The 19,614-nt window shown below is 45.3% G+C and overlaps 1 protein-coding gene across 1 annotated transcript in view; it reads right to left on the reverse strand.

Annotated features, from left to right (window-relative positions):
- Positions 1-19,614, reverse strand: part of fat2 (FAT atypical cadherin 2) — a 101,374-nt gene that overhangs the window by 62,009 nt on the left and 19,751 nt on the right. Inside the window, exons 3-8 of the mRNA XM_005453217.4 lie at positions 18,122-18,433; positions 12,692-12,750; positions 9,035-9,346; positions 8,022-8,229; positions 1,488-1,627; positions 238-300 (exon numbers count right to left, since the gene is read on the reverse strand). Coding sequence (XP_005453274.1) covers positions 238-300; positions 1,488-1,627; positions 8,022-8,229; positions 9,035-9,346; positions 12,692-12,750; positions 18,122-18,433 — 1,094 coding nt within the window. The remainder of the gene's footprint in view (positions 1-237; positions 301-1,487; positions 1,628-8,021; positions 8,230-9,034; positions 9,347-12,691; positions 12,751-18,121; positions 18,434-19,614) is intronic.

A 19,614-nucleotide genomic window follows, 5' to 3' on the forward strand; every position in this document is an offset into this window, starting at 1 on the left:
ACAGCACTGCTGTTTACTTCAGTGCGGGCTCAGGACACCTCTGTGTCCGAGCGAGTCTTTGACTACACCTGTTAGCTCTTAGCTTAGCTCAGCAGCAAAAAGTTCAAAAGCTGCTTCCTTCGTCTCGCTGCACTCCTGACACGGTGTTTATGATCTTTACAGATAATTTATATTGCTTTCTGCTCCTGTCTCCTCACTTCTGTTATTAACCAAAAATCAACCGGCTCTTTCTCTCACCTCATACAGCGGCTCCAGGAAGATGGGTCGATGCTCATTGATGTTCAGCACCTGGACGTAGACCTGCAGTTGGGACACACAGGGTTTGAGAAAATGGATTCTCAGCATGAACAACATCAAATGTGAAAGGTCGAGCTTTAAAACTGCTGATCTGTGACTGCTCGAGGGATCTCGAGTTAGATTCCACAGGAACCCAGAGACTTTGAAAATGAAGGCACAAACAGAGTTGTAGGATGTTTGCATGTGTTGCTGCCACAGCGCGCAGCCATCAGACACGCCATTTGTTTCCTCTGATGTCAGAAACGGGGAGAAAATGACGCTTGGACACTTTGATGTATTTGTTTAAGTTCGACTAGACAAGTGGTAGCCAACTGTGGCTTCACAAGCACAGAAATCTATAAATTCACATGAAAAGCGGCTCGTTGTCTCAGTCCTTTATTTGTCTCATTAAATGAAAAACAGCTGTGAGTTACTGTCACTGTGAGTAAGCCCTGACTCCATGTGTGTGAAGTGCCTCCTTAACACACAAGGATTATTTTTAGAAGACTAAATTAGACGAACTGGCCCTTTAAATGAACGGCAGACCCAAACTGTTAATTCAGTATCAGCCTAAAGTGACATGTTCCTCACAAAGTACAGCATCAGGTATCAGAGGGGGTTGTTAAATTGGGTGTTAATGAAATTAACAGCAGGGGCAACAATGAGACAACCCCCCAAAAACACCCACATATGATGTTTGGGGTGAATTATGTAAGCTGATCGATGTGGCTCTTTTGGTTCCTCAGTGCAGACATTCAGCAGGAGTTGTTTCTCATTGAGATCTGATGTGTTTCAAAGTGTAACTTTTTAAACAGTATACTTTTGTCATTTCAATGAAACTAAAAACTTTGTAGGCCTAACTGAGCTTAATAATTAGCTGGCCTCATTATCTGTTTCTCACAAACAGCTTCCAAATGTGGGATGTGAGCGCAGTGAGGCAGATATAGTCTCAGGATTTCCTGACCTTAAACATCAAAATATATAAATATTAAGAGGAATAAACAGAAAAGACAAAGTTCGTCACTTGTTTCAAACACAGACTGGCAAAAACAATCGAATTCTGCCCTCCAGCCGTTGGTAATGAGTGGAACAACCTTTATTTTATTCACCGTCTCATCTCCTGTGTCCACACACCAACACTAAGTGCTGCTGTTATCTGCGCGCTGAAACATCTGTTTGTTAGTGAAGAAGAAGACGCTCATGTTCCTAACCTGTGTGGTGGCGCTGTGATGCCCGTCGGTGACCCGCACCGTCAGGTTGTAGATGGAGCGCCGGGCCGCATCGAGCTGGCGGGCGATGGAGAGCCTCCCCGTGTTCTTCTGGATGTCAAAGTCTTTTTCCTCATCCCCACCTGAGAGACGAGTGGGGGACAGGTTTGAGTTATTATCAGTTAGGCTGATTGTGACAGGTTGCCACGGTGATGCTGGTTGGCATTGTTAACAGAGATTCACTTTGTAATCTTTATTAACATTTCTAGGGGGGGGAGGGGCATTCAGGGTCGGTGGTGCTGCTTTTCATTTACATGTAATTACACATACAGCCAGTTATGAACCATCATGATGTCACCATGATGGTCACATGATGTCACCATTATGGTAACATCATGTAACCCACACTGAAGCAGGGTGCAGAGCAGGTCACATGACTTTCTACTTGAAACAAATGTGTGTCAGACACTCTCGTGCTGGTAAGGCGGAACACACAGACTCGTACCCGAGTCCACCACACAACTCTGTGACGGCTTCTTATTGGCCCACTGAGCCACTCACCTGTCTGTACCACCTGTCAGAGATCTCTGTTTGTTTCCTGTCAACAGCAGCGGTGGATGTTAGCTGTGTGGAGGAGCATGCAGTTCGATTTTAAAGCAACGATTGCTCATGTGAACCTCTCTGATGCATCGCTCCCCTCCGATGGTGACCTTTGCTTTGCTTAAACTGAAGCTTGTTTCATGTTCAAACAGAGCAGAAACGAGTTTGTCTGCTCTCGCGGAGCAGACAAACTCAGGAAAACAGCTGGATGTGCTGCAGTGGCTCATGGTCTGAGCCATGAAATATGATCCACAGAGTTCAGTCTCACTTGCAGATAAAGGATTAGAGGCTGAAACACTGTGTGTCTGTTTATAACAAAGATAGCATTGTGAAACCATTTCCTCATCATAATCACGAAGCTAGAAGAATAATGTGGTGCTCAAATAACACCATTCCCAGTATTCCCAGCTGATTACTTTGTAGTATCACCTCTGGTTTGGTAAACAGTAAAAGGAGGGTTCTTATGTGCTTCTCTACTCCACCGCAGCACTCCAAGCTTGCCTCATTCACACAAGCACTTTGTTCTTTCTGTCTAACGCTCACACACAACTCAGGGTTCACAATCTCGCCCCAGGATACTTTGGCAGGCAGACTGAAGCAGCCAGGGATGGAACCACCAATGAACTGATGACTTGCTGCACCTAATGAGCTACAGCCAAATCCGAAAACACTAGGTCACCCCTTTCTTGAGATATCGTGTCCATAAGGCTTTTAGAAAACTTGACCGAAAACTTCGAACCCTTCAAAAAGACTTTTAGTAGGTGCACCTCCACCCATCCACCCACCCACCTAGCAGGCAATGGCAACACCCTCCCAGGGTAAAAAGGACACAATCAGCTGATTATTACTGGAACATGGCACACTACAGCTGTGACCAATCACAGCTTTCCATCTTCTAATGCACCACGAGGACAGTAAGGGGGCATCTGTCCTTTAGCCTTCATCTGTCCTCCTCCTGGTGTTCGATGTCACAGACACGCAGCCATTGACAATCGGCTGCAGGGAATAAAACACCTTTCAGACTGGACACCGTTATCCGAGTGTCTCCAGGAGTTTTATTTTGCCCTTTTTCAGCCTAACGACAGCGTTCTTCACGGGTATTAATGTCTTTTTGGGCCTCATTCTGTGAGTTGGAGTGAAAAGCTACTAAACTGCACTTCAGTCCCATCTTTATCTTTTGATTTCACAGAGAAACACAGACCAGATATTTATGGTTTTAACTCTTTATGAACCTTGTGAGCTGTAGCGTTGATGGTTACTCTGCGGTGAAGAGGACATGTGGACACTTTAGTGTGTTTCGCGGTTATCCAATGAGTTTTCTTGACTTTTTTGTCACAAATCACTGAACTATGACATGTACAGTGCTGTAACTGTGCATTCACTTACTGAGCCCCTCCCACCATCTGTTTATTGCTCTTTTCATTTTATCCTTCCTTCCTTCTCTGTCTCTCTTTCTCAGCAGGTTCTGTGGATGTACGTGAGAAAGGTAAGCCTCATGCCTGCTCAGCCAGATGGTGTTTATTAAGATATCCTTCTTTCTCACACACTCACACACACACACTGATATTACCATGTAAAACGATGACCGAGGCAGTGCTCTGTGTTACTTTTGCACTTCGATGTCTCTTATTTTTCGTCCTCTTGTTGTTTATTACTTCTTCATCGCACACACATGGTCTCTCATTGGCGTTTGTTCCTGATCAACAGATAATCGGGTCACTGATGATGGCGGCGGACTCACCGCCACACTGACAGAAAGTCTTTAAAGGCAGGCCTGCGCCGGCCGTCCTTTCAGCATGATGCGCTGCCAAAGCAATTCACTTTACTGATCGTCTCCAGGGAAAAAAATGATATGATCCCCGCGGACACTGGAGGCTTCTTTAAGAAAAAAATGACCCACAGAAGAAAAAGAGCATCATCTCAGGAATTTATCTCCGTCTACACAACCTGTGAATGTCGACCAGGTCGAGGTGCCAGTGGCCAGAAGGCCAAGCTTTTTTTCTAGGATATTGAGCCCTCATATCTCATTAGTATTGCAGACCTCCCAAATCCCATCCCACGCCCTCCAAGACCAAACTAAAGACTAAATGTGCTCTTGTTCAGACCGATGGATCCATCAGTCTAAACGAACTGCCGCAGTTTCATGTCTGTGACGTAGAGGAGACAAACCAGCGCTGAAACTTCACAAATGCATTCTGTGTAGCATGTGAGACAGGTGTCTGTAACACCTGAGCTTCTTACATATGAGCCCCGCCTCTCTGTTCAGAAAGCAAAGATTTAACACCTGACATGCGAATGTCTCTGCATGTCTTCCTTTCGTTTGTTTCAGGTGTGAAGTGTTGACAGGTAAGCCTGCTCCTGAACGTCCTGCAGGGCCTCAGTGGTAGTCGATGTGTCATCCCTACATCACCATATAAATGTCTGAGTAAAGCCTGCCTGTGAGCACTGCGGCAGAGCTGCAGCCTCCACCTGTTCAGGGCGAATCGAGGAGGAAGCGTTAAAATGACCAGCAACAGACGTTCTGCTGCGCTTTCCCCGTTGAACTGCTCCCAGGCACAAACCTGGATGTTTTCATTTCTCAACTTGGCTGCCGGCTTCCTTGTTCTCCTGACCCGGCCGAGACGCTGCAGAGGGGGTCAGGTCAGCTACCCCACGAGGAAAAGCTCATTTTCTCTAATATGCTGCTGCACGCCTCGCGTCACTGGCTGAGGGTCAGAAAACGAAGATGGACCGTCTTCACTCCTTCGGCGCCACAGAAATACAGCAAATCAGATTCATGACTTCTATACGCGCAAACACGCAGCGAGAGAAGCGTCGTTATCGGCAGAGTTACAGCTAGACAGCTCACCAACACGCGACTGAGAGCATGAGGCTGCTGAAGCAAAGGCATCAGTGAGGAGTTCCTCCATTCATGAACATCAACACGTATTAAAATCAGGTGTTTTAAGACCAGAATGAGCTGCGTGTTACCAATGTTACTGTCACTAAATGAAGCTGTCCCTCTGCCGGCTGCACGTCTTTATTAACGTTCATATTCAGACTTTAATCTAACGTAATCTCACTGCTGCAAACCTCTCAGTTTGTGCACCTGACGTGATCCTGCAGAGAACTGCTGAGCTGTTTGTGCTCTACAGTTTCCTTCATCTCTGCGCACAGCGCTCTGCTTGCTGTAAAACAACCTCCTGCAGACGCGTCCTCCCACCCATGCCGCACATCAACTTCAGCCCAAATTATCAGCCATGCTCAGAAACACGTGGGTTTCAGGGTGAAGATCTGCAGGATGGAGCAAGGCCTGAGCTTGTTCTGATGATGTCTGTCACACCAAGCAAATGAACACTCGTAGCTTAAAGCTTAAAACCACATCAGGAGCAAAGTAGTAAATCACATGTGCACGATATATTTCAGACTTTGAGCTTGGAAAGTGAAAATCCTGCAAAAGCATCAACAATAAGCCGCTAACAGCTTTGTGAGCACACCTTTAACCTCTAACCCGACATGACTGGATTTTTACTGCATATGTGGTCTCGTTTTTTTATTCCTCCTCAGCCTGATCAGTGAAACGTGTCGCGGGTTAAATGTCACCTTTCAGGACAAACATTTTATAAACTGCTCTGTCTGAACAGAAGCTCGAGCCTCATCCTAACCGCACCCGGCTGGGACCCGATCCAGAACCCAGATCTCAGATCAGCGCCTGGTGAAGCTGCAGGGCCCCACATCCATCCACAAACAGCCAGGCTGCATTCCTCGCCTGCTATCCAACATCCCACCACTGCCGTGCTGTTTCCACTTGGCTCTTAACACAGCGCGGCGATAGACATCTGGGGGGGGGGGCAAATCAAAGGAATAAATACCTGATGATATCTGTGTGAGAGAGTCCCATCACATAACAGCCCCCATGTGCCAAAAAGTAAAATAAGAGAAGAAGATGGAACCCTGCAAACACAGGAGGAGGCGGCACAGGGTGAAGATTATAAAGATTATCAGTTTTTTTTTCAGCCAAAATAACTCTGAGAATTTTAAGTTGTGCGTACAAGCTCCTCCGTAACAATAAATATGAGAGTAAGCAGACCCGAGCGCCTCCTCTGGGATGCACAGGATCACGCCCGGGCTCTGGCTCGGACCGAGCTCGATGCGGCCAACCGAGCAGGAGGAAGCTCTGTCTTTCTCTGCACGCGTCGCCCCGCCTGGCACGAAACACTTGGCAAAGCCCTGATGTGTTTTCCTGCGAGCCTCAAAGGGAACAGCACAGCGATGACTTCCACTTGAATGTGATGTCATGCCTCTCATGTATTTCTGTAAAGCTGTCTGTGGCGGCCTCCTGAGAGGAGGGAGGAGGCAGAGGAGAGAAGGCCAGTTGTCCCTGCAGTGGGGATCTGGCAGGTGATGAGAGGAGCTCTGCTGTGTCCTCCTCACAGAGAGAAACGTCCTGCTGATACCGCTGACACCAAGACCTTTTTTTCTTCCCCTCCATTCTTTCCCCCTATTCAGGCAGCGCTGGCCTTTTGCATTATTTATCCGCTGCTAGTTTTTCTACCTGTTTTCTGAAAACACTGAAGATTTTTCACTTGTGCACACAGAGAAGCCTGAGCTGCCGCCAGGCAAATGTCAGTACGTAACAGCATAATTTCACATGTTTATTCACTGATTACATGACTGACGAATCAGGAAAGGGAGGATACATCTGTCCCACTGAGTCACATCTAACTTCTGGGATTTTTTAAACAGAAAACACACAGGTTGAATTGAAAGTAAGCTGCTGATTGGTGGAAGTCCAGCACAAAAGGAGGGGGAAAACAGAGAAGCACAGACTTTGTTTGATTTAATCACCAGGAACATCTTTCTACATTCTGACTTCTGTCTTCACTGCAGCAGCTCAGCTGAAGGACCGACGACGTAAACCTGACCCCACGCCATCTCTAAACTGCCCCCTGGTGATGACGTCCAGCTGCAGCATCGTCACAAACATCTGACAAAGACACGCATGAGATAAAAGTCATGCCAACACTGGAGCTGACACCTCGCCACCTGCTGGAATCATTTATGCGATCTTTGTATTGATTGGTGAAATAAACATCGGCGATCAAGAGAAGAGGGAGAAACATATATCCCACAGACGCCTCGCTCCGGGGTCTCTCATCTCACTGTGCGAACACAGGTCACTGCTCTGGGACCAGTTCATCATGCCTCAGTCAGAGTTAGCAATCAAATGTTGTCACGTAAAAAAACGCCTGCATCAATTTTCTTTATTGCAATAACGTGACTGTAGTAATAAACGTTGTGACTGGATCTCCTGAGTCAGGTGTAGTTCGTACTCTGAATGTTTCAAGCGATGAGCCCGTTCATTCACTTTTCTGCTCACGCCAGTCGAGTTATGTGGCCTGGGAATCCTGGCCTTTCGGTGAAGCCAACACACTCCTGGGGCACGTCTGGCTGAAGAAGAGCAGGCACATTTAGGAAAATTACATAAATCACCAACATCTAAACATTTCCTTCCTCCGGTTCTCTTGTCCTGCTCGGGCTACATTGGCTGACCTTTCACACTTCTTCAGCTCATCTGGAGACTTATGAGGATTGATGGTGATGATGAGACCCTGTTAGCTGTGAGCCGCCCTCTGCGAGTCAGCACTCTAGGCTAAGTGGAAATATGGCGAACGTCAAATATCATTTCCTCGGCCGCAGAGTTTAGCGGGAGGAGCGGAGACGGAGAAACTCTGAGTCATTACTGTGAGCTCAGCCAGCTCTGATTCAGGTAATTCCTCTGATTTGTTTTCTTTGTGGAAGTGGGCGCTCTGCAGGCGTGAATGCAAGCAGCGCTTCTCCCCATCGTTTGTCTTCCTTTCAAGGTCGTTACACCCATTTGTGTGACGCTCGGCTTCCATCAGAGCTCAAACCTCAGAGTGTGTGTTTGTGTGTGCGTGTGTGTGCGGTTCCACTCACCCACGATATCAAACCACTTCTCCCGATGCGGCTCCGTCAAGATGACGCCCACCATCTGAGCGACGCGGTCCGTTTCTATGACAGCGAAGTTGATGTGTGGCTCGACGAACACAATTGGTTCTGCAGAGGCAGGCGGGAGGGCGATCCAATCGATGTTGAGTCGAGCGGTGGATGAATAGGACGGGCTGCCCTGGTCTGTAGCTCTAATCTGGAATAAACAGAGAAATGAAACAGGAAGCGGTGACACGGCGCCTACACCCACACGTCCAGTCAGGCAGGTAACTGCAAACACTTCCAGCTCACATCTAGATGTTTTCTTCAGATTCACCAAAAATGATGATTACACCGTCCCTCATGTCGCCGTCAGACGAACTAACAGCTGAAGGCCTGGACTCACTGGTTACCTACAGTAACTATGGTAACAGTCGTGCCACAATAACAATCACATACTGCTTATGTCATCTTGCCTCTAGGGGGCGCTCTGACTGAGTCAGGATCAAAACGTAGATGCTGACAGACTGAAGGTGTTGCACACTGAGCCTATCCTGAAAAATGAAAATGACACGAAATTCCCAATTTTTTGAACACAAGTCGCAAGTGTGTTTAAAAAAAATCCTCAAAAAACCACGGTGAACATAAGCAATGATGAGATCCTGACGTCCTGATTTCAGGATTTCCGAGGTGGAAGCACATCTGAGGAAAGAAGAATCCGTTCAGAGAGCCGACTGAGCCAGAGCAGAGGTAACCTACGATTATTTTACTATTTCCATATTGTGAGTGCACTTGTTGCCAAATGCAGTGGTCTGATTGGTCAGATCTGTTTGCATTACAAAACATCTGAAAAATTGAGCTTGATCCAAAAACGTAAACGTAGTAAATTCGTCCAATGAGATCATGCGGTCGGTGTGCTGAGTTAAGAACAGGTGTCTAACGCCTTCAGACTCATCAGTCGTATGAAACGTTGACGGTGGGACAGGTAAACTTGCTGTCGTGAAAATTTCTGCAGCACCTACCGTGAGAATATTGTAGCTTCCAGGCAAGAAGTCGCCGTGCGATGTGACCACGCCCGTCACTGGGTCGATCTCAAACTGCTCGTCCATGTTTTCCTGCAGACTGTAGGTTACTGCCGCGTTCAGGCCCTCATCGTTATCCTGAGCGAGTATCCTGCAGACTTCCTGTTTGCCACCGTCGTGACGCTGTTCAGGCAGCTTGACGTCGAAACGTTTTTCCATGAACTTGGGAGGGTTGTCGTTGGCATCTAGAACCTGGATCACAACGGTGGCGGTGGAGCTCAGAGCCGGAGATCCGTTATCTGACACGATAACCTGAAGGTGAAGAAGAGTTGGAGGGTCAACATCAGAATAATAAAAGTACAGTTGATCTTTATATTTACTTTGACTTCGATTTAAAGTACTAAATGAATTTCTTCGGGTTTTAAAGCTACGGTGAAGAGTGCTGGAGGCGGGGTATTTTTGTGTCGCTGCTACGAGTGTTCCTTTATTTGGAGTGGGAGGCTGGGGGGTGGAGATGCTCTCCACGTGGTCATACACCTGTCTGTATTTAATCATTAGTTATTATTCATCTCTGGCTCTCTTCCTCAGCTTGTTTTTGTCCCACCTTCCTCCCCTCACACCCAACCAGTCTGACCCTCCCTGAGCCTGGTTGTGCCAGAGGTTTCTTCCTGTTAAACGGGAGTTTTTCCTTCCAGCTGTTGCCAAAGCGCTTGCTCAAGGGGGGAGAAGGGGGGCGGGGGCGGTCATCTGCCTGTTGTTGTTTTCTCTGTAGTATCATACAAAATAAAGAAGGCTCTTGTTCTAATTTGGAGCTCTATAAAAAAACTGAATCGAAGAAATAATATCACAAAAAATAAAACTGGTCTCAGATGGACGGCTCACATCTCTGAAACTTTGGGTCTGTCCTGAAATGTCACACCATTTTAGGAAGATACATTTGTGTTAGTCGGTAGGCAGGAATGTGGTTTGATTTTCTGATGTCGAAATATCCGAACCAGCAGCTAAATGTTACCAGTCACATGACTGATTGAGAAACTGATAATTAAAAATAATCAATACCTTTTCTTTCTGCTTTTATCTCGTTAAACACCTCAGATTGTCCACATAACAACAACATAATTAAATGTAATGACTGTGCACTCCTGCCATTAATGAATTCTTCGATCTTAAATATGGTCAACCTATCTCTAATAATCGGCTATGTACCACAGGCCTTCAAGGTGGCTGTAGTTAAACCTTTACTCAAAAAGCCATCTCTAGACCCAGCAGTCTGAGCTAATTATAGGCCAATCTCCATCCTTCCTTTCATATCAAAAATCCTTGAAAGAGTAGTTGTCAAACAGCTAACAGATCATCTGCAGAGGAATGGCTTATTTGAAGAGTTTCAGTCAGGTTTCAGAGCTCATCACAGCACAGAAACAGCTTTAGAGAAGGTTACAAATGATCTTCTTATGGCCTCTGACAGTGGACTCATCTCTGTGCTTGTCCTGCTAGACCTCAGTGCAGCGTTCGATACTGTCGACCATAATATCCTATTAGCGCGACTAGAACATGCTGTAGGTATTACAGGTACTGCACTGCAGTGGTTTGTATCATATCTATCTAATAGACTCCAATTTGTACATGTAAATGGAGAGTCCTCTTCACACACTAAGGTCAATTATGGAGTTCCACAGGGTTCAGTGCTAGGACCAGTTCTGTTTACATTATACATGCTTCCCTTAGGCAGCATCATTAGAAGACATAGCATAAATTTTCACTGCTATGCTGATGACACGCAGCTCTATCTATCCATGAAGCCAGGTTACACACACCAATTAGTTAAACTGCAGGAATGTCTTAAAGACATAAAGAGCTGGATGGCCGCTAACTTTCTGCTTCTTAATTCAGATAAAACTGAGGTTATTGTACTCGGCCCTGAAAATCTTAGAAATATGGTATCTAACCAGATTCTTACTCTGGATGGCATTACCTTGGCCTTCAGTAATGCTGTGAGGAACCTTGGAGTCATTTTTGACCAGGACATGTCCTTCAATGCACATATTAAACAAATATGTAAGACTGCTTTCTTCCATTTGCGCAACATCTCTAAAGTTAGAAATATCCTGTCTCAGAGTGATGCTGAAAAACTAGTTCATGCATTTATTACTTCCAGGCTGGACTACTGTAATTCATTATTATCAAGATGTCCTAAAAACTCGGTGAAAAGTCTTCAGCTAATCCAAAATGCTGCAGCAAGAGTCCTGACAGGGACTAGAAAGAGAGAGCATATTTCTCCTGTTTTGGCTTCCCTTCATTGGCTTCCTGTTAAATCCAGAATTGAATTCAAAATCCTGCTCCTCACATACAAGGTCTTAAATAATCAGGCCCATCTTATCTTAATGACCTTGTAGTACCATATCACCCTATTAGAGCACTTCGCTCTCGTACTGCAGGCCTACTTGCTGTTCCTAGAGTATTTAAAAGTAGAATGGGAGGGAGAGCCTTCAGTTTTCAGGCCCCTCTTCTGTGGAACCAGCTTCCAGTTTGGATTCGGGAGACAGACACTATCTCTACTTTTAAGATTAGGCTTAAAACTTTCCTTTTTGCTAAAGCATATAGTTAGGGCTGGACCAGGTGACCCTGAATCCTCCCTTAGTTATGCTGCAATAGACGTAGGCTCCCGGGGATTCCCATGATGCATTGAGTTTTTCCTTTCCAGTCACCTTTCTCACTCACTATGTGTTAATAGACCTCTCTGTATCGAATCATACCTGTTATTAATCTCTGTCTCTCTTCCACAGCATGTCTTTCATCCTGTTTTCCTTCTCTCACCCCAACCGGTCGCAGCAGATGGCCCCGCCCCTCCCTGAGCCTGGTTCTGCCGGAGGTTTCTTCCTGTTAAAAGGGAGTTTTTCCTTCCCCCTGTCGCCAAAGTGCTTGCTCATAGGGGGTCATATGATTGTTGGGTTTTTCTCTGTATCTATTATTGTGCTATCTACTGTACAATATAAAGCGCCTTGAGGTGACTTTTGTTGTGATTTGGCGCTATATAAATAAAATTGAATTGAATTGAATTGAATTGCACTCATTCACATTTCTTTGGAAGTTTTAAAGTTGAGCTTCCAACTGAAGTAAAGTTTGTTTCCAGTTTTTATGCTCTCAGCCTCGTGCACTCTTAATTACATGGTTCATTTATGCCATGCCTTATTTTTTTTTAGCCATATATTTCTTAAATGTTTAACATGAGCCAACAACACAAACCAACAGAGACACACTAAAAGATGAACTATTGGCCTTTGTTAAAAAAAATATTGGAAATAAATAAATAACGATGATCACAACACATTCGGATGGGGCAAAAAAAAACTTTTTCACTTTTGTTTGTTCATCTGAAAAGTTCCTCAAAAAAATCGTTATGTGTGGGAGGTTGTGCTATTTCCTGACTCACAGGTCAGCGATTGACCGAACGATCACTAAAATTATAGAAATAAAAAACGAGCAGCTTCCACATTGACGTCACGTTTGGTGCACGTTACCCGTGTCAGTAAAGCAGCGAGCACTGCTGTGTATTCTGGATTTATGGGAACGCCGGCGATTCACAGCAGAGCTGGATTTGTTTCCCTGTTTCTGCATCGATCTAACGGGAACAGAAAATGTTGTTTATCAGAGTCTCACCTCAATACTGTGCTCCGGTTTATCCTCTCGATCCAAAGCTGAGACAGTGCTGATAACACCTGCAAATACAAACACACACATACACACACACCAAACACAGGTGCTGTTAGCAGGAAGTGAGAGTGCAGGTTACACATAAACAAACAGAGTCGGGAGTTTTTGTGTGTGTTGTGGCGGTTGGGGATGGGGGCGGGTGTCCCTGAGTAGTAACAGAGCTGATCACACCTAAGAAAACACATTGTATTTTACAGCTCTTGATGTTGTTTCTGCTGCTTTTGTTTTTGAGGGTCACTCAATGTTTATTTATGTCGCTATAAAAAATTACAACAAACATCTAAAAAAAAGATGATGATGATGATGGCGGTGTGATGCAGTGCTGAGGTGAAGCTGACTTGAAAAAAGACTGATACAGACATCAATCAGGGACAGAGCGAGCGATGAATCACGTGATAAGTGTCTGAAGCAGAGAACGAGCTGCAGAGGAGCCGTCTACGAAACGACAAAGAACACACTGAGGAGCTTTGCAAAGGTCGCCTCCTACGTGGAGGTCAGGACTTTCTTCTGTTTGTCTAAATAAAAACCGGCATCCACTTTTGTTGCACTGTTTAACATCAAGAATGAACTTTCAGAAGACATTAAAGAACCTCCATTTCCTTCCGCTCATCCACTTCAAGGTCATGGGGGTGGGGGCTGGAGCCCATCCCCGCTGCCACCAGGCGAAGGCTGGGGCGTCCGGACCCAATCGTTTTTCTCACAGAAACTGGAGCTGTCTGTACTGATGCTGCCAAAACAGGAAAAAATGGACACTAGAAGCCTAAATGCAAAAAACTGGAGGCCCATAAACTTAACCAACAGGAGACAGAAGCATAAAAGGGCCGCTCATAAGGGCAGGGCATCACCTTCAGCATGGCTGGGAGACACGGGAAGCACCTGTGTCACATTACACATCAGAATGACATCAGTGAAATATACTGTTGAAAGACAAAACCACTATTTTGTCATCCAAAGCTGCTCTACAGTTGGAAATGAGCACTTGGGTCACCTTACACTCAGAGCACAACACTGACTCATCAGTGGGAAGAGGGGTCACTCACAGCCAATCAGATGCTTCTGCCGCATCCGCCTGAGCTCAGTCGGCCTCTGAACTGTGTGACAGGTGATTATCAGACACTGCGAGGGAAACCGCAGCTGACGGTTTGCTGAATCAGCACGTTTGAGTGTCTGCAGCTGCTAGGAGAGGCTTCCCAGACACACAGCAACAGGCCGGGAAAATACAAGTCTCTGTCTCCCTCCCCTCACCCCAACCAAAAGCAGATGCCCTCCGCCCCCGTGCCTGGTTATGCCGGAAGTTTCTTCCTGTTAAAAGAGAGGTTTTCCTCTCCACAGTCGCCAAAGCACTTGCTCATAGTTGTAGTTGTTTTAAATCACAGCAATCCTAAATCCAGAAGAAGACATTTTTCAATAGTTTTCTTCTTAGTGACATCAAAGTTTTCAAACGCTTTTACACTGAAGGCAAACAGCCCGTTTCCAGCTAGTTCAGTCTCCGTTGCACACATGGTTAATGGATCAAACTGCAGAGCTTTAACATCATGTAAGCACACGTGTCAGTGCACACTTACAAAAGCACGAGCAATAAACCAGGAAACGGGCATTTCTCTCAAATGTCCCATCCCGACCAGCCTGATCATCAGTACTGAATATTTCTGTGAAGGAAAGCTTTTCAGACAAAGAGCTGAGTTTGTTAGTTAGGACTGAGGCCAGGAGGCACAAATGAGGAGGTGTGGGAGCTGCAGACAGAGGAGGGGGTCGTAAGTGCAGCAAAAGAGGCCCAACCAAGCGTCATCGAGTCCTTTTACGACAGAGCAAACAAGCCCTGCTGGGAGGGACAGGCGGGAACGTTAGAAAGTGTGTTCCTGTCATTAGTGCAGACGTGGGAATCACGGCTAAAGCCTCGTCCCTCCCCGCCGCCTGTTTTCACTCAGCCATCCAGGACGCCTGTCAAAACCACACGAGGACAAACAGAGCTGTTTGCCATGTCAGAGGCCCCTCGTTCCTTTTTCACAGGATTCACATCACATTTTTACGTCTCTGCTTTTCTGAACGTGGCCTAGTTTCACTTGCTTTTCAAGGCAGACATCGCAGATTTCTGAGAACTATTTCAGAAACACCAATGAGAAAAAAGTTTGAGGATTTTTGTTTGTATGTTACTGAGCGGTAATTAGCAGGTATCTTTGTCTGTGTGATGTTCCCACTGAGTCTGTGGATTCAGCTTGATAACAAGGTCGGTGGAGCCTTGGCACTCCACCCTGTCATCCACATACAGTCACTCCTGGCTAAGAACGTGCTACCCGAGTCAGATTTCATGTAAAAGTTGGTCTCAGGTTTTGAACTCTTTTTCATTTAAATTTGTTAAGAGTAGGAAAAATATCATACATCTTGGTGAGTGCTTTGTGTATCTCAAGTATATAAAAGACACAATCCCATCATATCACTTTCAGAATCATCAACAGCCTGCAGCCGTTTGAGGAATTTGCTGTTGCAAAATGCTAATGAAGTGGGCACATTCCTGACTTGCCCGGCCTTGTCAACAAACAAACACGTAATGAAGTGTTCCACAACGAGATGCTTTTTCTTAAAACACGCACGACAATGTTTCATTTGTATTTCTGCATTAAAGGACGAAGCCTCCTCGATTCTTCTCGACTGAAGCGGACACAGTGCTGCGGTCTAAAACATCCATGTTGGAGAATATAAGCGAGAACGGTCATGAGTCACTTTCATCCTGTCAAGGCATGAGTGGTTTCACCCTCATATTACTAATAGGAGGTTCATTTGTTAACAGTAAAACAAGGTGGGTCATGTTCCAAAGAGGAACAGGTTCCAGGTAACATGATCTTCCTCCCCTTACACCGTTTTTCTAATCTACATAAGCTAGTACACGATATTTCTGATTCTTTGTTGTCAAAGGATTTTAAGAACAGCTCTGTTTGCTGTCTCCAAGTAAAAGTCAGAGAGGATGTCAGGATACATCCTAAAAGTCTGTTTGATTTAAGCTATGACAGCCTGCGCTCCGACACAGCTCCACGAGTGTTAGTGAGCACTGGCAGCGGAAGACGAGGTCCCAGTTTGAATCCAGTTCATCCCGTATGATCTGGAAGAAGCTGAGGTCAGAGCTCTGGATGCCACAAACTGGCAACTAGGTTTCCTGTTGATTTGGACTTCGGTGAACCACAAAAACCAGCTGCAGTCCTCGAAGCCAAAAAGCATAAAGCCTGCTTAGCTTTTGTTCTGATGTTTACTGGACCTGTGGAAGCTGTGATTTAATGTAAGCTATTAGCAAGAGCAAGAGCTCCAACAGCACAAATGCGATCCACAGGTCCAGTTCAAGGACTCCAGCTAGCTGAGGTGAAGCCTAGCAGGCAGCTAGCAGCTACAGCCACTTTTGTCACCAGCCACCTGTCAGTCAAAGAGACCACAGCCCTAATAATGCAAATTATTTTTGCATGTTTATTATCACTGCTGGAGCCTCTGCTGGATGTTAGAGGAACTTCAGGTTTTAGGAGTTTTTTTCACTTTAATTTTTTTTTTAGTTTGCAGCACAGGGATAAAAAAATAAAACTTCGGTCAGTTCTGCAAGAATTTGGGTCAGCGTCAGTCAGCTGTCCTCAGCCTGCGGTCTCAGAATACAAAAAGGTTCACAGAGATTTAATAACCCCTTTTCAGCAAAACACTATTCATCCTTTGCTTCTATGCATGAGTAAATGGATACCAAATACACCTGCATTTATAGAAAAATGCTTGTTTGAATGTGACACACTCCAGCTGGCAGCGCACCTTCGGCCTGTCTCTGTCTCTGTAATCCCTCGGTACACTGGTCTCAGGGTGTGGACAAACAGCACATTAGAGGACGAGGACAGGGTTTGTAGCGGCTGGTAGCATCACAGCTAATGCTGCGCTCATTAGCTTCAACTTCAAAGCCCTCACCAGGTGATTCAGCTTCAACTGTCAGCGAAGAAGGCAGAGATTTTTAGGCTTCCTCATTGTTCCCGTCATGCTAACTCTGTTTTTGTTTCAGGTCACACATGACTGACTCTGTGAGTGACTCTCAGGGAGCTCGCTGTTGTGTAGGTATAGGCAGACCTAGCTTCTGCAGCACATGCTGCACTCATGCTTGCAACACTGCATTTGCAAGCATGCATATGCTTGTTAGCTTTTCATCCATGAATCAAAATGTAACATGGCAACATGAACATGTTAGCTTTTCACCCATTAATCAAAATGTAACATGGCAACATGTATAGATATACCAAAACACTCTGCAACAGAGGCCTGCCAGATGTCCTGCACACACAAAGGGAGTTTGAATCAAGATGTAAATCAATCGCAATGAGAGCATGAAGTCTCTTTTTCTGCTCGAGCTGCTCGTGAAATGCCAGAATGACACTGAGCAACTTGATCCAGTTACATCCCAGAGTTCCTGTATTTTTGCCTGCACATATGCTGCTCACTAAAAGCTTCAATACCATGATTCAGGGGTGAGAAATGTTTAAGTGGCAGGGAAGAGACGTGAGCCAAAGCTGGAAAACTGGAAAATTGCAAGCTCCTTTGTACTATATTCTAATAATAAATTCAGTAACAAAATAATTATAGCTGCAATTAAAAACACAATGTCTACCTGTTGGATGGAATAAGTGGTAGGTCTGGAAATTATTTTTCAATCTTCTGAAGGTTTAGGAACTTTAAGGGCGGAGTTCAGAGTACTGAGCATGTTTTGATTGGTGAATACTCATAATTAAGGTTAAACACTCTTTGTACAGCTGGGGGCAGTTAGGCCTTTCTCTGTGTACTCACACTTCCTCTCACAGTCCAAAGACATACACCAGGGGTGTCCAACTCCAGTCTTCGAGAGCTACTGTCCTGCAGCTTTTAGATGCATCCTTGTTCTGACACACCTGAATCAAATGAATGGCTTGCTATCAGGCCTTTGCCAAAATTGATGGCATGCTGAAGAGGTAATCCAACCATCTAAAAGCTGCAGGACAGTAGCTCTCGAGTTGGACACCCCTGACATGCACATTAAGTAAACTGTTGAGGTTAAATTGACTGTAGGTGTGAATGTAACTGTGAGAGGGTGTGTGTCTCTCTGTGGGACAGATTAGCAAAGTGTCCAGAGTGTATTCTGCCACTCGCCCTGTGACAGCTGCAACCTTAAATCGGACAAGTGGAAGAAAAAGGCTGGATGGATAAGAAATTCTCCAGGTTAGCTTGCCATTTAAAACTTAGTGTTAAAATGTTGTGCCTCAGTTTACGACTGAGATAACTCACATGATATCACTGCGTTTCACCTTTCTGAGCCAGGAAAACTTTCTGTGATGTGTTGAAATTCATCAAGGTCTCCTTTGATTATATTTTTCTTTGAAGAGTATTTACCTGTCTTAGGATCGATGTCAAAGTGCAATCGGTGAGATTCCAGCATCTGGAAGGAAAGCTTCCCATCAGAGGACGTGTCCACATCTGTGGCCGACACCTGGATGACGGATTCAACCGTGTCCACGTTCTCCGGGACAGATGCAAAATACATCGGCTGGGAAAGTTCGGGAGCATTGTCATTAACGTCCAGGACCTCGATGAAGACGTGAGTCCAGGTGATCAGAGGCTCAGTCCCCAGATCGGTGGCGTAGACGGAGAGCCAGTAATGAGGCGCCGTCTCCCTGTCCAGCATCTCTGTCATACGAATCACACCTAAAACACACCAACGGTACAGGCAAATCATTGTTGTCTACACTGGTATTTACATGTTTCAAACACGCTGCCCTGCCTCAGGAATGAATCACTTATCCATCTAATCTGTTCATGCTTAATAACTGTACAGCCCGGGAGGAACTAGCAGCCACTGGGGCCGTCACTGAGCTTAAGGTGTCTCCTTGCTGGAAAGGAGCCCAGATGTGGGTTGTGAAATTTTAAGTAATTCCCTGCTCAGCAAAATGTGTGACATATTTGTGTTAGCTTAATACGCTAAAAAAAAGAGGCCCGCACAGAGACGCTGCAGGGCCTGAACACAATGGAAATGTACTTCTCTGCACAGTGGCCTGAAGAAGCTGTTTAAATTTGGATGCCCGAAAGGAAGAGATAAAACCTTTACCTTTACTCAAAAAGCCATCTCTAGACCCAGCTGGCTTAGCTAATTATAGGCCAATTTCCATCCTTCCTTTCATATCAAAAATCCTTGAAAGAGTAGTTGTCAAACAGCTAACAGATCATCTGCAGAGGAATGGCTTATTTGAAGAGTTTCAGTCAGGTTTCAGAGCTCATCACAGCACAGAAACAGCTTTAGTGAAGGTTACAAATGATCTTCTTATGGCCTCTGACAGTGGACTCATCTCTGTGCTTGTCCTGCTAGACCTTAGTGCAGCGTTCGATACTGTTGACCATAATATCCTATTAGAGCGATTAGAACATGCTGTAGGTATTACAGGTACTGCACTGCAGTGGTTTGTATCATATCTATCTAATAGACTCCAATTTGTACATGTAAATGGAGAGTCCTCTTCACACACTAAGGTCAATTATGGTGTTCCACAGGGTTCGGTGCTAGGACCAGTTCTGTTTACATTATACATGCTTCCCTTAGGCAGCATCATTAGAAGACATAGCATAAATTTTCAGTGCTATGCAGATGACACGCAGCTCTATCTATCCATGAAGCCAGGTAACACATATCAATTAGTTAAACTGCAGGAATGTCTTAAAGACATAAAGACCTGGATGGCCGCTAACTTTCTGCTTCTTAATTCAGATAAAACTGAGGTTATTGTACTCGGCCCTGAAAATCTTAGAAATATGGTATCTAACCAGATTCTTACTCTGGATGGCATTACCTTGGCCTCCAGTAATGCTGTGAGGAACCTTGGAGTCATTTTTGA

Source organism: Oreochromis niloticus, linkage group LG2 (assembly GCF_001858045.2).
Source record: "Oreochromis niloticus isolate F11D_XX linkage group LG2, O_niloticus_UMD_NMBU, whole genome shotgun sequence".
Taxonomy (NCBI): Eukaryota; Metazoa; Chordata; class Actinopteri; order Cichliformes; family Cichlidae; genus Oreochromis; species Oreochromis niloticus.